We start from the raw sequence: 17296 nt of genomic DNA, 5'->3' as shown, positions 1-17296 counted from the left end.
AAAAAGTTGAATTGACATGCGTATCATCCAATAAGATATCAGACTGGGGAGGGTTTTCAAGCGGAACAACCAATCACAGAAGCAAAATACCTTACGCGTATTAGTGTCGACAGATTCTCGTGCTTCTAAAACGCCTGTATAAATCGATAGACGCTTGTTGTGTAATTCACATGACAGTTAAATATACAGCTATATAAATGTTTGAAACTATAGAAAACTGACTACGAGAAAAACACCAGAGCTGTAAAGTTTAAGTACCAGCAAACATGAAGTAAGTAAAACGGTAAAATTGTAAAAAGTGGATTAAGTTAGTAGCACTGCTTCAAATGCGCAGACTGGTAATACTCCTAACCGTTATTATTATTAGTTATTAACAGAAGTTTCCTGCTGTAATGGCTCTTTCATCCATTCAGGCTGAATATCGACGGCTTATTAGTTTACTTCCCGTATGACTACATTTATCCTGAACAATACTCGTACATGCTCGAGCTGAAGAGGACGCTGGATGCGAAGGTGTGTTAACGGCTTTTTTATTTAAATTTATGTAGAATTATTATTTTTTTCTCGAATTATACCAGTAACAATTAGAATATTGAATGGTAGTAAGTAAGTGTAAGCATCTTATGTGAGAATTATTATTGTTATTTATTTATTTTTGAGAAGACACGAAATTTTCCACATTAGTGAATAATCAAAAGTTCAGTCAATCATGCATGCAGTTTTTATATTAATTGAGAGACAACATGGGTATTTGTGCATTTACTTTTGTCTCACAACAGGGGCATTTAAACTATCAAGTGAAAGTTCAAAGTAATTTAGAACCCCAAAGAAATTGAAATCTATCTATCTATTTATCTATCTATCTATCTATCTATCTATCTATCTATCTATCTATCTATCTATCTATCTGTCTGTTTCCCTCTTTTATTATATGTGCAAAGGGTCATGGAGTTCTCGAAATGCCCTCAGGGACCGGAAAAACTATTTCTCTTCTCTCACTCATCGTTGCTTACCAGAAGGTGAGGGATTTCTGAATGACTGTTACATCATTTGAAACTTCACCATGATAAATGCATGTAATTTAATTTATATCTTAATTTCTTGCAGGCTTACCCTTTAGAAGTCACAAAGCTTGTCTACTGTTCCCGCACCGTGCCTGAGATAGAGAAGGTTTTCAACTTTTTTTTTTTAAATTCATGACTTATCTTTAAATTTCTTTTCAAATATGCTTTTCATCAGTTAATTATCTTTCTTTTCTATAACCTCTCTGTTCTCCTGTCAGGTTGTGGAGGAGCTTAGGAAACTAATGGATTATTATACTAAGCAAACAAAAGCGAAAAATGACTTCCTTGCACTGGCACTTTCTTCACGGAAAAATCTGTGCATTCATCCAGAGGTAGAAGCTGCTCCATGAGCAGCTTTGTGAGTGGTTTCTGTAATATTTTTGTGCAGGGTTAGCTAATTAAGTGGAAGTGTATGTGTGATTACAGGTGAGCTCCCTGCGGTTTGGAAAAGAAGTAGATGGAAAGTGTCACAGTCTGACAGCATCCTATATTCGAGCTCAGCATCACAGTAATCCAAGTCAACCGGTCTGCCAATTCTTTGAGGTATGATGCTTTTCTCAAGCATATGCTATAGCCTTTGGCTTTTTTTTCCCCCCTTCACAATCCCGGAACAATATGTGTAATTTTGTTTTAAGGCACCTTCTTTTTTGATGCAAGGAATTTCAATATATTTTATGAAATGTTCACGTCCATTTAAGATTTTTTAAAGACATATTTGTTAAAATATATATTAAATCAGATATATAACTAACATTAAAACAATTGTTTCCCTGTATGCAGGAATTTGATGCAGTAGGCAGACAGGTGCCCATTGCTCCTGGTATATATAACTTGGATGATCTGAAGGACTTTGGACGTAGAAAAGGCTGGTGTCCGTACTTCCTGGCACGTTATGCAGTGAGTACTTTGCTAGATTTAGTATGGTGGATGTTTGCTGAGCATGCAATTCAGTGTTGTCGATTTCATGTTTTTTCTTTCAGATTCTTCACGCTAACATCGTGGTGTACAGCTACCATTACTTACTAGATCCCAAAATTGCAGACCTGGTCTCGAAAGAGCTTGCAAAGAAATCTGTGGTTGTGTTTGACGAGGCGCACAACATCGGTGAGTAGAAAATCACCCTGCTTGTCATGGTGGACAGATCACGGTTATTTAAGGTGATATCTTTTCTTCTAGATAATGTGTGTATTGATTCCATGAGCGTCAACATTACCAGGAGGACGCTGGATCGCTGCCAGACTAATGTGGAAACCCTGCAAAACACCATTAGCAGGTGTAACAAAATACTGAGAGAGTGAATTCATTAGTATTTTATTTATTACTACATGAGTAATGCCTTTAATTTCCTGTATTCTGTTTGTGTTCTTTTAAAGAATTAAGGAAACAGATGCTGCCAAACTCAGAGAAGAATACAGGAGATTAGTTGAAGGTCTTAAAGAAGCAAATGTTGCCAGAGAAACTGACATGTATCTGTCCAATCCAGTTCTGCCAGATGAAATCCTCCAAGGTCACTTTTATTATCTACAACAAGCCCTAAAGTATTTGGACTTAAGTCACACAAAAGTGTCAGTCTTTGCAATAAATACAAATCAAACCCAAGAACCATCTGCAAAAACATGTCATATTTCTCAAAATATAACTTAACTGAGACATATTGGTGATGGTTTTCAACCAGCTTGTCCCAAGGTAAATTACAGTTGATGTATGAAGTCATTCTCCCTCTTTGACAAGCAGAAAATATCTTGATTGAACAATAAAAATAAAATTTTTGTTCTATGAAACCTAACAGACTTCCTTTGTGAGAATTTTGCTTACATTTTTTTTTTCAATCCCATTTGTTTCAATATTTTGGTTCATGAAGTTTGTCTCAAGTGTCCAAATATATGTGACTCTCGCTACAGAGGCTGTACCTGGCAGCATTCGCACTGCAGAGCACTTTGTGGGCTTCATGAAGCGCTTTCTTGAATACCTGAAGGCACGTTTGCGGATCCATCATGTGGTGCAGGAGAGCGCTCCTCAGTTCCTCAAAGACATCTATGAGAAGGTCTGCATTGACCGCAAACCTCTGAGGTGAATAAAAGAAAGCCGTTTCTTCTGCCGTCCCATACTGGAAGTACTGATGGTCATTAATAAATGATAAAGCATCATGTTCACCTGAGCCTAAATGTATATTTAATCCACTTCTAGATTTTGTGCCGAGAGGCTACGCTCACTGCTGAGGACACTAGAGATTGCAGACATTGCTGACTTCTCAGCCGTTACCCTGATCTCACACTTTGCCACACTTGTCAGCACCTACAGCAAAGGTAACAAAGCCTCGTCCTGCCCTCCTTCCACCATAAAGCTGTGGTCACATTAAATATTGTTCTGCAAATTTGCACAAGAGAAATCCAGTAATTCCGAAGAGATTCCATGTGACTGGGAATTTTGCGTAAGGGCAAACAGTTTTGCAGTGGGTTGAAGTTGGTGTCAAGTATTTGCCATTGTATCTTTTTTTGGCCTGTGAAATGTTTCTGAAATTTTTCATCTCAAACTCTTCTCAGTCTAATAATGATTTCCAACAAGAGTGAGTTTTTATGTGTAATCATTCTCTATTTTAGGCTTCACCATCATCATTGAGCCCTTTGAAGATAGAACGCCAACAATAGCAAATCCTGTTCTTCACTTCAGGTGCTCTAATACAATTTGTCATGTTTTCTATGAAATGTCTTCATTATTAACTTTGGATTTGTTTCTATGCAGTTGCATGGACCCCTCTATCGCCATAAAGCCAGTGTTTGGGCGCTTTCAATCAGTCATTATTACATCAGGGGTAAGCAATCCATATGCCTCATCTTTCCTTGAATATTAGATTACACACCCTGCTCACTAATCTCTTCATTATAATCCCTCTGTTAACACTCATGCCATCTGTGTAAGACACACTCCACTTTCACCTTAAGTTCAAGTCACATTTTAAATGGGTTTGCTTTAGCTTGTTTATTGGTTTAAAATGGGGAACTTTTCATTCAACATCAGTAGCCTACACATTTAGTATTATTGCGAAACACAAATATTAGTTCAATCTTCTGCAGTTATTTGTTTTAGAAACTAGGTCATTGTTGATTCTCTCTCTAAATAGACTCTCTCTCCGCTGGACATCTATCCACGCATCCTTGATTTCCGCCCAGTCACTATGGCATCTTTCACCATGACACTGGCACGAACCTGCCTGTGCCCTCTTGTGAGTTATGACTGGGAATGCCATCCAGCAGTGTGTAGTTCACCATTTGAAGAAAGCAGTTATGCAAATATTTGCATATTAGAGTTTTAAATGAATTTATTCTGGATTGTTATCTTTTAAAGACATTAAATCAGTGGCCTTTTTAGTCTTTTTGACTCCAAAACCCCCTGTTGTTTGGCACGATATTGGAAGCCCTGCATAAAGTCCAAAAATATATATTTGTTTGATATTTCTGCTGAAAGTTGCTTGTTCTTTTTTATAAACATAAACTGAGAATATTGATATATACTTAGTGATTGTAATCATTTTATTTACTGTATTTCATGTAATAATAACAATATTGTATTAATATTGTTCTTCTTGATTATTTATTTTTTTGTTAACAAGCTTAGACAATGTTATTTTTTTCCAACTTTCAGATTGTTGGCCGAGGGAATGATCAGGTAGCGATGACCTCCAAGTTTGAGACCAGAGAAGACTTTGGCAAGCGGTTTTGTGATTTTGTTTACCGTATTTTTCGGACTATAAGTCGCATCAGTCCAAAAATACGTCATGATGAGGAAAAAAAACATATATAAGTCGCATTTATTTAGATTAGAACCAAGAACCAAGAGAAAACATTACCGTCTACAGCCGCGTGAGGGCGCTCTATGTTCTCAGGGGTAGACTACAGGAGCACTGAGCAGCATAAGGTAATGTTTTCTCTTGGTTCATATCAAATTAATTTTGATAAGTCGCACCTGACTATAAGTCGCAGGACGCGCCAAACTATGAAAAAAAGTGCGACTTATAGTCCGGAAAATACGGTATTTAACTGATTTTATTTTGTGAGTGCAGTTAAAAGGCAACTCATTTATTTAAAATACATCCCATAGCTGTGATCCGGAACTATGGAAACCTGCTCCTGGAAATGTCTGCCATCGTTCCTGATGGAATCGTTGCCTTTTTCACAAGCTACATCTACATGGAGAACATTGTGGCCTCATGGTATGAACAGGTATGGACAACTTGATTCTTTCTCAGATCACTGAAAGTGTTTTTAAGATAAGCATAACGAATTCTCTTGCTGGTTTTGTAGGGGATCTTAGAGAACATCCAAAGAAACAAGCTCATTTTCATAGAAACCCAGGATGCAGCTGAGACCAGCATGGCCCTGGAGAAGTATCAAGAGGTCAATAAACATTGGGGTTTTAATGCTCTCTAATGCTATTTTCTTTTATCGTGTTGTGTAATGTTGACTTTATCTTGGGCGCCCTGTATGAAATTAATCACTTTCGTTATCTTTCACTTTCAGGCCTGTGAGAACGGCAGAGGAGCAATTCTGCTTTCAGTGGCAAGAGGGAAAGTGTCAGAGGGCATTGACTTTGGTGGATACTAGTTCCTTTAACAGTTTTGCAAAGTTACTTTATACAGGTTTTCTACATGGTCTTAAAAAGTATTAATTCGCCTTTCCATAAATTAAGGTCTTAGAAAGGTCTTAAATCGGAGCAGAAAGTTTTACACTCATGGCATAACATTTTTTTTTCCCTGTACAAATATTTAAATTATTCTTAAATCAAGATAAATTTACTAGAGATGCAAAATTAAGAATATGGTGCTAAACAAAAAACAATAAATCTGCTAATGGGGGTCAGGAAAATAATCTTGTTCTCCCTTTTAAATTAAATTGATCTTTCTGACCCTTACGGCAATACTTTTTCTTGTTTTAATCAAACTGCTTCCATTTATTACTTATATTTTCTTTGCTTGGTCTAAATCGGTCTTCAAAAATGTACCTGCAGAAATCCTGTTTTAATCATAAGATTCTTTAAAGAATTAAGTGTAAACGTTTGTTCATCAGTTTTTCTTTTCAAACACCAGTTCATCATTATGGTCGTGCCGTTATCATGTTTGGAGTGCCGTATGTTTATACCCAGAGCAGAATCCTAAAGGTTTGTAGAGCGCTTTCTTCCAGATTCTAATTTTGAAGATTTCTTATTCATTTTGTAATTAATAAAAATACCCTGTCCTGTCCTGTTTTTTTTTATTTTTTTTTTATTAGGCACGACTGGAATACCTCCGAGACCAATTTCAAATCCGGGAAAATGACTTTCTGACATTTGATGCGATGCGTCATGCGGCTCAGTGTGTGGGGAGAGCCATTCGAGGCAAAACAGACTACGGCCTGATGATCTTTGCAGATAAGGTAAGTCAACTAGTGAGAAGGTAGCATGATTTCTTTTTTTTTCTTAGTTGTTTAATTGATGTGTTTCCCTCAGCGTTACGCACGAGCGGATAAGCGAGGAAAGCTGCCCCGCTGGATCCAGGAACACCTTACAGACGGAAGCCTAAATCTGACCATCGATGAGACTGTGCAGTTAGGCAAGCACTTTCTCCGACAGATGGCCCAGCCCTTCAGACGGGTAAGATCAACATTAACCTTCCTCAACCTGTTCAGTCATCTAAACCTCTCTTGATTAGTGTGTGTTAATTCAGTTAGTCAAGAGATCAATTCTTTCTAAATTTAATGCAAAGCCAGAGAAATGAAAATGATAGGTTTGGCTGGATGAGGTTTTGAGGTGATGTTGAATCAAGAGTCTTTGTGTCATCTTTGTGTGGCAGGAGGATCAGTTGGGTCTGTCTCTGCTGACTCTGGAACAACTGCAGTCTGAGGACATGCTTAAGAAAATTGCTCAGATCGCTCAACAAGCCTGAGGTCTCAAAGCGAACAAAGTCTGGCAGATATGTGTATATGTGTGCATTTTTTTGTGATTCTTTAATATGGTGTTTTCTACAACAATCCCATAAGCATGAATAAATGCTGTTCTTTAGCCAGTGTCATTCTTTACTGTTTAAGGAGAAACATGCTGTCTCAAAAGCAGCTGTAGAGGGCACACGAGCACACTAAATTGAGGGAAACAACTGAAGGACACCAGGAGTTGGACACCAGCTATTGATTGGTCTGTATAAGCTGTCACACACCTAATTATCTGAACAAACTTTTTACACATTTTGATTTAAACAGAGGTAGAACAATTTTATTAAGTTCATCAGCAACATTCAGTATATAAATATTTTCCCCTAAGCTCATGGAATATGTAACATGATTCAACAACATAGCTTGTACAGCAGTTTAGATTATGTAACTGCTCATTGATTCCTAACCTCTCAGTATCTATATCCACTAGCTAGATTCAAGTCACATTCTGTGTATTAGTACCCTGAAATTCCGCTAATATAAAATCATTCCTATTGATAAATAGAAACTTAAACTAAAGCAATAGCACAGCATGTGAATATATATATAAGGTACAACATCTGCTCGAAATTGTAAAATCAGAAGTCCCTTATTTTATAGGCACAAGTCATACCACAATTGGTTGATGAATTGGTTGACAAATTAGCATGTACCACATCATATCTTACATGCATCTTGGAATGTAACATCATGGATTACAATTAGTTGAGTTGAGTGCATGTAGAAGTGAAGATTTAAGGTGCAAATTGTTCAGTTCCAATATTATAATTCTTTTGTATGTTGTTGTGAGGACATGGAATCTGTCACATATTGCTCCAATATTCTAAGTAAACTGTTGAGGTGCAGTAACATTTGCAAAATCTTGGAGAAACTTTGCAGGTCAATAATGTAGTGATAAATTATGCTCATAAAATAGAGACTTCCACTACACAAGCTTCCAGTTGAGTGAACCTGAACATGAGTGAAACCTGAGTGAAAACCTTTTTTTGTTCTCACAAGAAACTCCTGAATGCATGGATTCCTGATTAAATGACTCGATTTTGCCTGCAAAAATAGTTTAAAAAAAACTGCACAGTCGAAGTCTGTAATATTGGATAGCCTGATTATTAAATTTGGTCCCATCTTTTAAATGTAATAAATTATACATTTCTGACATTTTATATTGCAACTGGCTTTTAAAATATGTGTAGATTGGACTGAACTGATTTTACACTGTGTAAAAAATCTTTTTGTAAAGCCAAAAAGTGCTTTCCTTTTCCAGGAGCACTTTAATGGACTGCTTTAAAGTGAGTCTCAGGGAGGCCTGCATTCTTCATCACGTACTAGTCCTCATATTATGGTCAAATATGATCTTCGTCATTACTACAGACTAGTCAGATGTGTGCATTGCCCCAGAGTCCTGATGTCATGTGGCTTGTCTGAAAGTTAGCCGTCTCACCACTTAAAGAGGCACGGCGAGCTAAACTCTGCGTGCTGGAACTCAGACCTCGTGCGTCTGTCAGCCTCTTGGGCTTCTGAAAGACAAAATAAACTTTCATTAGCTGTTAATCAACCTCTAACTTATTCCTGCTTACTGTTAAGTTATTCACCATCAGAAAGAAAATTGTATTCAGAAAGGATACATTAAATTGATTATTAGAAAGTTCAAAAGACCATCCTTTATTTGAAATACAAATGTTTTGTAACTTAAATGTCTTTACTATCATTTTTAATCATAGAATCCTAAAAAAAAAAATCCACAAAAATATTAAGCAGCACAACTGTTTTCAACATTGATAATAATAAGAAATGTGTTGTGAGCACTAAATCATCATGATAGATTTCTGAAGGATCATGTGACTCTGACTTGAAAACTCAGCTTTGCCATCAGAGATTACATTTTAAAAGATATTCAAATAGAAATCGTTTTCAATTATTTCTCAATATTATTATTCCACAATATAACATTTTACTGTTTTCACTATTAAAATAAATAATCAATTAAGAACAGCCTTGGTGAATATAAGATACTTGAGCAAATTTAAAAGGAAAGACTCAACACTTACCACAGCAGTCTCTTGACTCTCTTTGAGACTCACATTAAGAACATTTAGAGAATTGGCTCTCTTCATCCTGTTTAAAAATAAACAAGTAGTTAATACTGCTCTCTTCTACATGAAAAGTGACAAGAGCTGAACAATTAGCAGAATATCATTACCCAGCAGCTCGAGGGGCTGTTTCCTCTGTTCCAACACCTTTCAGTTTCTGAACAAGTTTCTCGCTGCTTCGTCTTATGGATTCCCGGAGCTTGGTAAACGATCCACTGCGCTTCAGACTTCCCAGACCATCCTGCAGTGCACACACAGAAGAAAAAGTACATTAAGAAGCTCCTCCAGCTCATAAACCATACATATTTGGATCAGAAACACACCTGTCTTGAGCTTCCCTCTTCTGTATGTATCCAAACGGGCCGTCCATCCCCTTTATAGATGTGAAAATAGGAATTTACTGTTGGACAGGTATGTTTAGTAGGTCAAACTACTGTATATAGAAAATTCACTTTACCCTCTACTGAACCAAACTCCTTCTCATGAGCACGAGTCAGAATCTCTTTATAAAGAGCCTCAGCTTGCCTGTACTTGCCCTGCTTGAGGTAACAGGAGGCCTGAAGACCACATGAATAGTATATTATATAGCATGCATAATAAACTACTACTATCATTATTAAAACACTATCCTGACCAGGTTATTCTTGGTCTTGGCCACGTTGGCATCGTCCGGACCCAGCTGGCTCTGGTAAATGTGCAGTGCACGTTCATAGTACTGCTCCACCTCCTGGTATTTGCCCTGGTTCTGGCATAGGAGGGCTAAGTTATTCAGCTGTTTGGCTACATCAGGGTGATCTGTCCCAAGCACCTGTCAGTAGACAAAGATAGGCAAGATATTCAGAATAGGCCAGTGGTTCTCAACCTTTTTGACTCCAAGGCCACAACAATATTTAAAGGCTCCGTGACTTTTCCAGTTGTTCTTGATTTAACGGATAAAGGTGAAGTCGTTATAAAATCAATGATACAATATGATGACTTGCTACTTAAAAAAAAAAAAATTATCATCAGTGTTGAAAACAATTGTGCTACTTAGTATTTTTGTGCAATTCAGGATTCTTTGATGAATAGAAAGTTATCTGAAACCATTTATTTAATTTTTTTTACAATTGTAATGGAAAAGCCTTATGTCACTTTTAATCACTTTAATGCATCCTTGCTAAATAAATGTACTTTCTTTCAAAAACAAATCTCACTGACCCCAAACTTTTGAACGGCTTGTGTACAGGTGATCTGATCATGATCTGATCTTACAGCTATTATGGAAAGGACACGCAGGGCTACAATTCACTCTTTTGTGGCAGTACCTTTTCTCTGATCTCCAGAGCTCTTTTACACAGCGGCTCTGCCTCTTTATACTTCCCCCTTTTTCCATACAACACAGCCAGATTATTCAGAGTAGCTGCCACCTACAAACACAAACATAAACTCAAGGAAAGGTACCTAACGGATATAGATTGCATAAAGAAAAACAACCTATAACAGTAACATACTACATCTTCAAAAAGTACATACTGCTGGATGGTCTATGCCTAGTGTCTTCTCACGGATGGCCAATGCATCATTAAGGAGATTGGCAGCTTCCTTGTATTTGTTCTGATCTCTGTAGAGCATAATATTAATGTTATTTAAGAAGATTATAATTTAATTTTACAGATTAATAATTATATTTACTTTTAAGGTAAAATGAATGTGTGACCTGTACACTAAAGCCAGAATATTGAGCATGGTAGCAACATCCGGGTGGCTGTGGCCCGAGGATTTCTCCAGGTCCTCCAGAGCTTGCTTGCAGAGGGGCACGGCCACCTCATAGCGGCCCTGAGAGGCGTACTGGATCACCAGGTTGTGGAGAGTTCGGAGTCGGGCAGGGATCTCATATCCTCCCTGCTGGGCAGCAGCAGCAGCAGCACTACTGCGCGGCTGAGACACTGCAAATACAAGAGCTGCGATGAGACACATGCGCACATGCTCTGATAGATTGAGCTCTGGTGATCATGAGTCCAAACCAATCTTGTGACATTTCTCAATTTCCTGACCGCTACTCGTCTCTCTCACTAAAAATGTATCGAAATAATCTTTAAGAAGTTTAAATTCTAGTTGTGGTTATAGTAAATCCTAACTGTGGTTAAAACCTAACACTGCCCTAAACCTTACAAACTCTGTAAACACATGTGTAAAGGAACAGTTGTGATCGGTGAGGATTGCCGTACTGTGGGATTGCTCCTCTTCTTCACTAGGAAAGAGATCATCAAGGGACTCCTTCCCTGAATTCGAATCTTTATCCTCCTGAAAGAAACAAACAGCATGATCATGTCATAAGTGTACGATCGAATATTCTGAATAGACCAGTGCCCCCCAATCATCAGTTCGCGGCCAACAAGGGGGCTATGGCACACTTCCAAGAGGACAGGATGTCATAATTACAGTAGAAATACGGAAATATCTTTGTTTATATGGGGGTCAATTGGGGGCCTTCAAGTCAAAAAGGTGGGTGTTTTTTATTAAATGTTTTAAATCCCAAGTGTTGATTTTTCAGATCTCAACCTCTTCTTCTTCTTGTGTGAAGGTCAGACTGACTAAATGCGATATCATGCCACACATTTATTTATCCTCCTTATTTTTTAGGAGCATTGTTTTTAGATAAAATATCAAAATCCATCATGAAAATATTAATAAAATTATGTTTAAAACTATCATAATCCAAACAGAAAATGAAATAAACATAACTATACAAATACATTTAATTGATATAGATTTGACACAAATTGCGATTGTCCCCCTGCTGCGCCGTCATTTCCACAACACAATTCTACCCCTAAAAAGTTATAAAAAAATTGTGTACTTATTTATCAGAAATAACCACAGCGAAGAATATGCCTGTGATTAAATAATATATAAATAATAAATAATTAAATAAATTACAAAAAAGAACAGAAAAACAAGGTTAATGTCACTTTTGAGCAGAATATTGTTATTGTGAATCATTACCAATCAGGATGTAATTTTGTCAAATATTACTTAATATTGTGCCATTTTCTTATAATAAAAAACCCATATATATAAAGCTAGTCTAGAACAAATGTTTAGCTTAAGAACCTAAATGTATTAACCATATGAATGTTTTCAAGATGAACCCTTACCATAGACGGCTCTTCATGGTCGTACTTGCGGATGCTGCTCATGAACTGCAGGTGTCTGTTCTGCTCCTCTAAAGTAACCACTTCCTGTTCCCGCTCCTGTAGCTGCAGCTGGGCCCGGGCCAGCTCGTCCCTCAGCCACTGGTTCTCCTGGCACAACCTCCGCACCTGAGCACGCAACTTCTGCTTCTCTGCCTCCAAGGACCCCAGGTGTGCTGACAGTGCCATCATCACCTGGATGAGCAGGAAACAGACAGCCAGGGTGAGTGGAAATGCCCTCGATGGGACAGAAAGTGAATGAAGATGACGGCGTCACTCACCTGCGCCTCTCCTAGGCCTAGTTCAATCCTCTCCAGAGACTCTAAAATGATGTTGGTCTTCTCCTGCTCCAGGCTGCCGCTCTCGCTGGGTGTCTGGCTCTGGAGCGTTTCCTGCATGTTGTCCAGCAGCGTGCGGTTCTCTCCACGCAGAGCCTCCAGCCCTGCGATCACCTGCTGGGTGCTGCATAAGATTTCCTCCCCTGACAACATGTCCGACACTTAGTCCCTAAAGAGGAAGATATGCATTTAGTATTAATTAACATGCATTCAATGTGCAAACTGAGCCTTTTTCACACAGCATGCAGGAGTGCATTATAACTTTTAAAACAACACTATTTCTGCTGTGTAACTTTAGGGCTTATCAGAAAGTAACATGATTTCTGGGTTACTATATTGAGCATTATGTTGACGATGCAAATTATTATTCAAAGTTTTTATATGCATTTAAAATGGTAAAAAATTTCAAATAATTGCTGTTCTATTAAACTCTTGATTCAAAGTATCATGAAACAATTCATCATGGTTTCCTCATTAAGTTTCCATATTAAGCATCACATCTGTTTTCAATATTGAGAATAACTGTTTCTTGAGCACCAAATCAGCACATTAGAATGATTTCTGAAAGGTCATGTGACACTGAAGACTCAACTAATGACTGCTGAAAATTCAGCTTTGCCATCACAGAAATAAATTACATTTAAAATATATTAAAATCGAAAACAGTTATATACAATTTTCATAATGATTTACAATATTATGGTTTTAACTGTTTTCTGATCAACTAAATGCAACCTTGTTGGGCATAAGAGAATTAAATTACTAGTTCAGCTACTGTATAAACTGTTTTACTGAATCTAAAGTGGTTTGTGAGCTTGTCACGGTGTTTACATTTCAGACAAACAGATATCAGACTTTTTTTCAAACAACCTGTGTAAATGGGTGTTTATGTTACTTCGATCTCACAAAAGGTTAAATAAAAACTTATACAGCATGTTTCCATACTTGCCAATCTATATTTGACAGTTTTTACTATATTATAAATACTATGTGCAGCATAAAAAGCCTCTGCATTCAAATTAGATTTGCAGGCCACCTTCTGCTTCACTTTAGCTACATAAACTCACAGACATTATTATACCGGGAAATGTATAGACAAACACATCTACAAAAAAAACAAAAAAAACTGAAAAGGGTCACAAGTAAAATTATATCACACACAGTATAGAATATCAGAAACTGACCTTAATTCACACTAAAAGGAAGATCTCATTTGGCTGCAAAAAAAAAAGACCAATCTTCATAATAAAGATGGGAAAACAACATAAAAGTAACTCCATTAATACAAACATATCACGTGTGATGTGTTCACATTTCAGGAAGCATGAGAATATAACTGAATAAAATGGTGTAAAAGAAAAAAAAAAGGAATATGTTATTTTCTGCCAAGACATTAACCGTTAGTTTTATGAAAACTTTAAACACAGTGCAATGAAGTGCAAAATTCAAAATACAGGTAAAACACCTGTAAAAAAAAAAAAAATCAATACAGACAATTCCTTCATATTAATACAGGACACTGTGACCTATTTTATGGATTTTTTTTACAGTGTATTTTTAAGGGAAGAGCAGACACCCCCTTTAGCCTTAAGAGAGAAAAGTGAAGGCAAGCTCCTCTGCCGCCCCAACAGATGAGAACAAGCAGAAGGGTTGCTAGGAAAGAATCAGTTTACAGGTAAGTAACAGATATCTCTCTGGGGAGGTGAAGAGCTGAGCTAATGTTTACGCCAGATTGATGAGGTCATCAGCACAGGATAGATGCATTTAGGCTTAATTAATTGAGAAAATAAAACAATGTTAAAATGCATTAGATACCAGTTTGGCATTCTTAATGGACTAATGGCTAACTTGCATGTTTTATTTTTTATCTTTATGTTTCAAATGATATTTCTCTATTTTGGCTGTTGTTGATGGAAAAGCTTTTCAGTTCTGATCGGTTTTAAACTGCACTGAATACTCTTGTCTTACAGACTCCAGTTCAACACTTAAAGGGTTCACCTTAGAAGTGTCATAAAATGTGTTCATATGACTAGTGTGCTATATTTTCCAAGTCGTCTCATTTAAAATTTCAGTGAATAACAACATAAACTTAAGTCTTTTTGTTGCAAAAGCTATTGTATGGCTTCAGAAGAATTATAATACAGAACAGCAGGAGTCACATTTTTGTCATTTTGAAACTTGACAGCTGTCAATCATTGTTTACTGTCAGTATATGGAAAAGATCGGCTAAAATATCACCTAAAATCCACAAACTTCAAAGAAGAAATAAAGTCATTCAAATCTGGAGGATTGGCTTGACATGAGGGCGAGTAAATAATGACGATAATGTCATCTAGGCCTATTTGATCTGTCAGTTGAATACTAGTGTTGAGTCTGATCAGACACTTATTGTGTAAACAAATAATTGTTTTAAGTACAGAGATATATTTGCAGATAAATATAAGAGACAAATATATAGAATTACAGAGGGGGGAAATATTAGGTAGCACGAAAATAAAACACGTTTGAATAAAATATTAATTCTGACAATTGCGCTGGACAACCTTAAATAAATGAACATTTCTTTATAATAAACAATGACACTCTATACAACAGGTAACGTTAGACCCCTTAAAAAGTGATTTTATGAGAGGATAATAGTCCACTTAACAAATAACACTTTTATCAGCTTAGCAGTTGTAACGAAAGCGAATTCAGTAAAAACAAACACTGTTAACTAAACGAGAGTGTAAGTTAATAGTCCTCTAAACCGTCCTGTAAAGCTGTTTACTCTCCCAGGTCACATCAAGAGACGGTTGAGCAGTGAGAGTCAACAGCTGATGTTTATTTACCTGCAGAAGTGAACGCGACGCGTCCCAACTTACAGCCAGACAATTCCGACTAAAGTAACTCACATCACATCTTTATTCCCTTGATGTCGTCGCGATAAATAGATGTAACAGCCAAGTAGATAGATCCTCGGTGGCGGACATTCATTCACCTGTTGTGGCGTCGCAGACAGGCTGACTTAACAGCGCTTACCTGATCCGTCAGCCGCGCGACTGCGCCGTGTGGAGCGAGCTCGAGCTCGAGCTCAGGCCACCTACCTGCCACTGCTCTGAACTGCGCCCAACATCATCAACAAACAAACACAGGAGGGTGGCACCATGACTAGTTACAAAGCTACTTGAATAACATATGCAGTTCAAATGAGGCTCATTCTTAATCATTTCAGCTGGCTCAAATTTGGCTTTGGGTTTGGCATAATTTAACTTTACTGTCAAATACTGTCAAATGTATTGCTTTGTAAGTAAAATCTCTGAATTACCATATCTGATCTTTACAGACTGTCACCCTGTGGGACTCCTAAGGTTACGTTACTATTTTACAATGAAGTCCTAATCTACTCATAACAAACTATATATCTTTGGAAAGGTAGGAAAAGTAATAGATTAATATCTGACAAGTGCGCAGCTAAAAAAAAAAAAAAAAAAAAAAATCAACATAATAACAGGAGTTCTGACCATTTTTTTCTATCACGGTTTAGAAATCATAAAAAAAGGATCTATCTGTTGAAAACTTAAAATGTCAAAATGCATCCTTTAAAGCCCATTTTAAAATCAGACATTGGATAACCATGGAAATGGTCAAAATCATGTAAACCAAATGTTTTCGTTCATGAATTATAAACATTTTAATTTGGATAGTGCTCTTTCACTATCTATGTACCAAAATGTGAGTGACAGTTAAGGGGTTAAGGTTTGTTAATCAAGTTTAAATATGCAATATATATGGCCTACGTATTAAAAACGATATAAAATATATTAAACTGTAAATATGATAAGCAAAATAAAGGAAGTTATCATGCAAACCGGTGGTTGGGTGGAGTATTTGACAAACGTTCACTTGTAAACATTAATTCATGCATGAAGTAAAATATAAGTTAGAATAATAAAAAGAATCATCATTATGCTGGGTTAAATAAACAACCCAATTTGATGGGTAAAATCAACCCAACGTCTTCTGTACTATTTAAGGAGCCTTACTCAAATTGCGCTATTTTAACTCAGTTTTTATTAGAGTGAAATGTACATTATCATGTTTCATTTTATGTTATTTAGTGCATTATTTCAGTGCAATTTGTGTTGTTTTCTCACCATCTTTTACGGACATAATGGTATTAACATGAACTCTTCATGTGCTATTCTATTTTTCCACCTGTATTATCATCATGGATACTATATATTATATTTTATGGTAAAAAGCAGATTCCAGATTGTTATATTGAAATTGTATAACTAACAGACATATACAGCTATAATTTGTAAAATGTAAAGACATCAATGTGTCATATCTCATAATAGCCTACTGAAAACATTAGCAAAGTATTTTATTTATTTATTTATTTATTTATTTTTTACAGTGAATATAATAATTGAGTGAGTCAATATATGTAAATATTTCAGTAAAGATTCCAAAGCCTCACATTTCAAGTAATATTTAAATAGAACAACTGCCTGCTTCATTATTGACAGCATTAGTGAGGCAGCCTACTGTTGTGAAAATAAAGAACCAAAAATAAAAGTTGCCTACTTAGCATTTTTGGACATTATAGTTACATGTAATGATAATAAGCCATTGACCTGAGTTGATTCTATTATCAATGCTTAGCAACAAAAACATTACACATTACTT

The 17296-nt window shown here is 36.6% G+C and overlaps 2 protein-coding genes and 1 long non-coding RNA gene across 9 annotated transcripts; 1 reads left to right on the top strand and 2 right to left on the bottom strand.

Moving 5' to 3' along the window:
- The first annotated feature begins 112 nt into the window (after positions 1-112).
- On the top strand, positions 113-12487 carry LOC113058450 (general transcription and DNA repair factor IIH helicase subunit XPD-like). 3 transcript variants are annotated; one of them, XR_003277969.1, is made up of 25 exons: positions 113-271; positions 414-513; positions 942-1019; positions 1108-1170; positions 1283-1396; positions 1491-1607; positions 1845-1961; positions 2045-2168; positions 2241-2337; positions 2438-2571; positions 2966-3134; positions 3252-3370; positions 3665-3734; positions 3807-3876; positions 4186-4287; positions 4707-4770; positions 5163-5284; positions 5366-5458; positions 5582-5654; positions 6148-6218; positions 6329-6472; positions 6546-6689; positions 6889-6982; positions 7124-7226; positions 12351-12487. XR_003277969.1 is itself a non-coding variant. In XM_026226368.1 (23 exons), exons 1-23 carry the CDS (start codon positions 267-269, stop codon positions 6979-6981), a joined length of 2283 nt encoding a protein of 760 aa, XP_026082153.1. In that variant the 5' UTR covers positions 113-266; the 3' UTR covers positions 6982-7097. The 3 variants fall into 3 exon arrangements, 1 of the variants encoding a protein (XP_026082153.1); XR_003277968.1 differs by having other exon boundaries at positions 6889-7020; XM_026226368.1 differs by lacking the exons at positions 7124-7226; positions 12351-12487 and having other exon boundaries at positions 6889-7097.
- LOC113058452 (uncharacterized) lies at positions 5636-6219 on the bottom strand. Its single transcript, XR_003277970.1, has 2 exons — positions 6115-6219; positions 5636-6001 (listed from the first exon to the last, which is right to left on the bottom strand). It is a non-coding gene; the product is annotated as an uncharacterized LOC113058452 (long non-coding RNA).
- On the bottom strand, positions 7233-15701 carry LOC113058451 (kinesin light chain 1). 5 transcript variants are annotated; one of them, XM_026226370.1, is made up of 14 exons: positions 15454-15701; positions 13807-13839; positions 12566-12791; positions 12249-12479; positions 11319-11394; positions 10808-11036; positions 10624-10711; positions 10416-10517; positions 9746-9919; positions 9569-9668; positions 9435-9484; positions 9222-9352; positions 9070-9136; positions 7233-8538 (listed from the first exon to the last, which is right to left on the bottom strand). In XM_026226370.1, the coding sequence occupies exons 3-14, from the start codon at positions 12773-12775 to the stop codon at positions 8398-8400; spliced, it is 1599 nt and encodes a 532-aa protein (XP_026082155.1). In that variant the 5' UTR covers positions 12776-12791; positions 13807-13839; positions 15454-15701; the 3' UTR covers positions 7233-8397. The 5 variants fall into 5 exon arrangements, with proteins under 5 accessions (XP_026082155.1, XP_026082158.1, XP_026082156.1 ...); XM_026226373.1 differs by having other exon boundaries at positions 15517-15701; XM_026226371.1 differs by lacking the exon at positions 13807-13839.
- Between the last annotated feature and the right edge of the window lie 1595 nt (positions 15702-17296).

The sequence above is a fragment of the Carassius auratus genome, chromosome 40, assembly GCF_003368295.1.
Source record: "Carassius auratus strain Wakin chromosome 40, ASM336829v1, whole genome shotgun sequence".
NCBI classification, from domain to species: Eukaryota; Metazoa; Chordata; class Actinopteri; order Cypriniformes; family Cyprinidae; genus Carassius; species Carassius auratus.
Note: the sequence above shows the minus strand (reverse complement) of the source record. Positions and strands in the feature narration are given on the sequence as shown.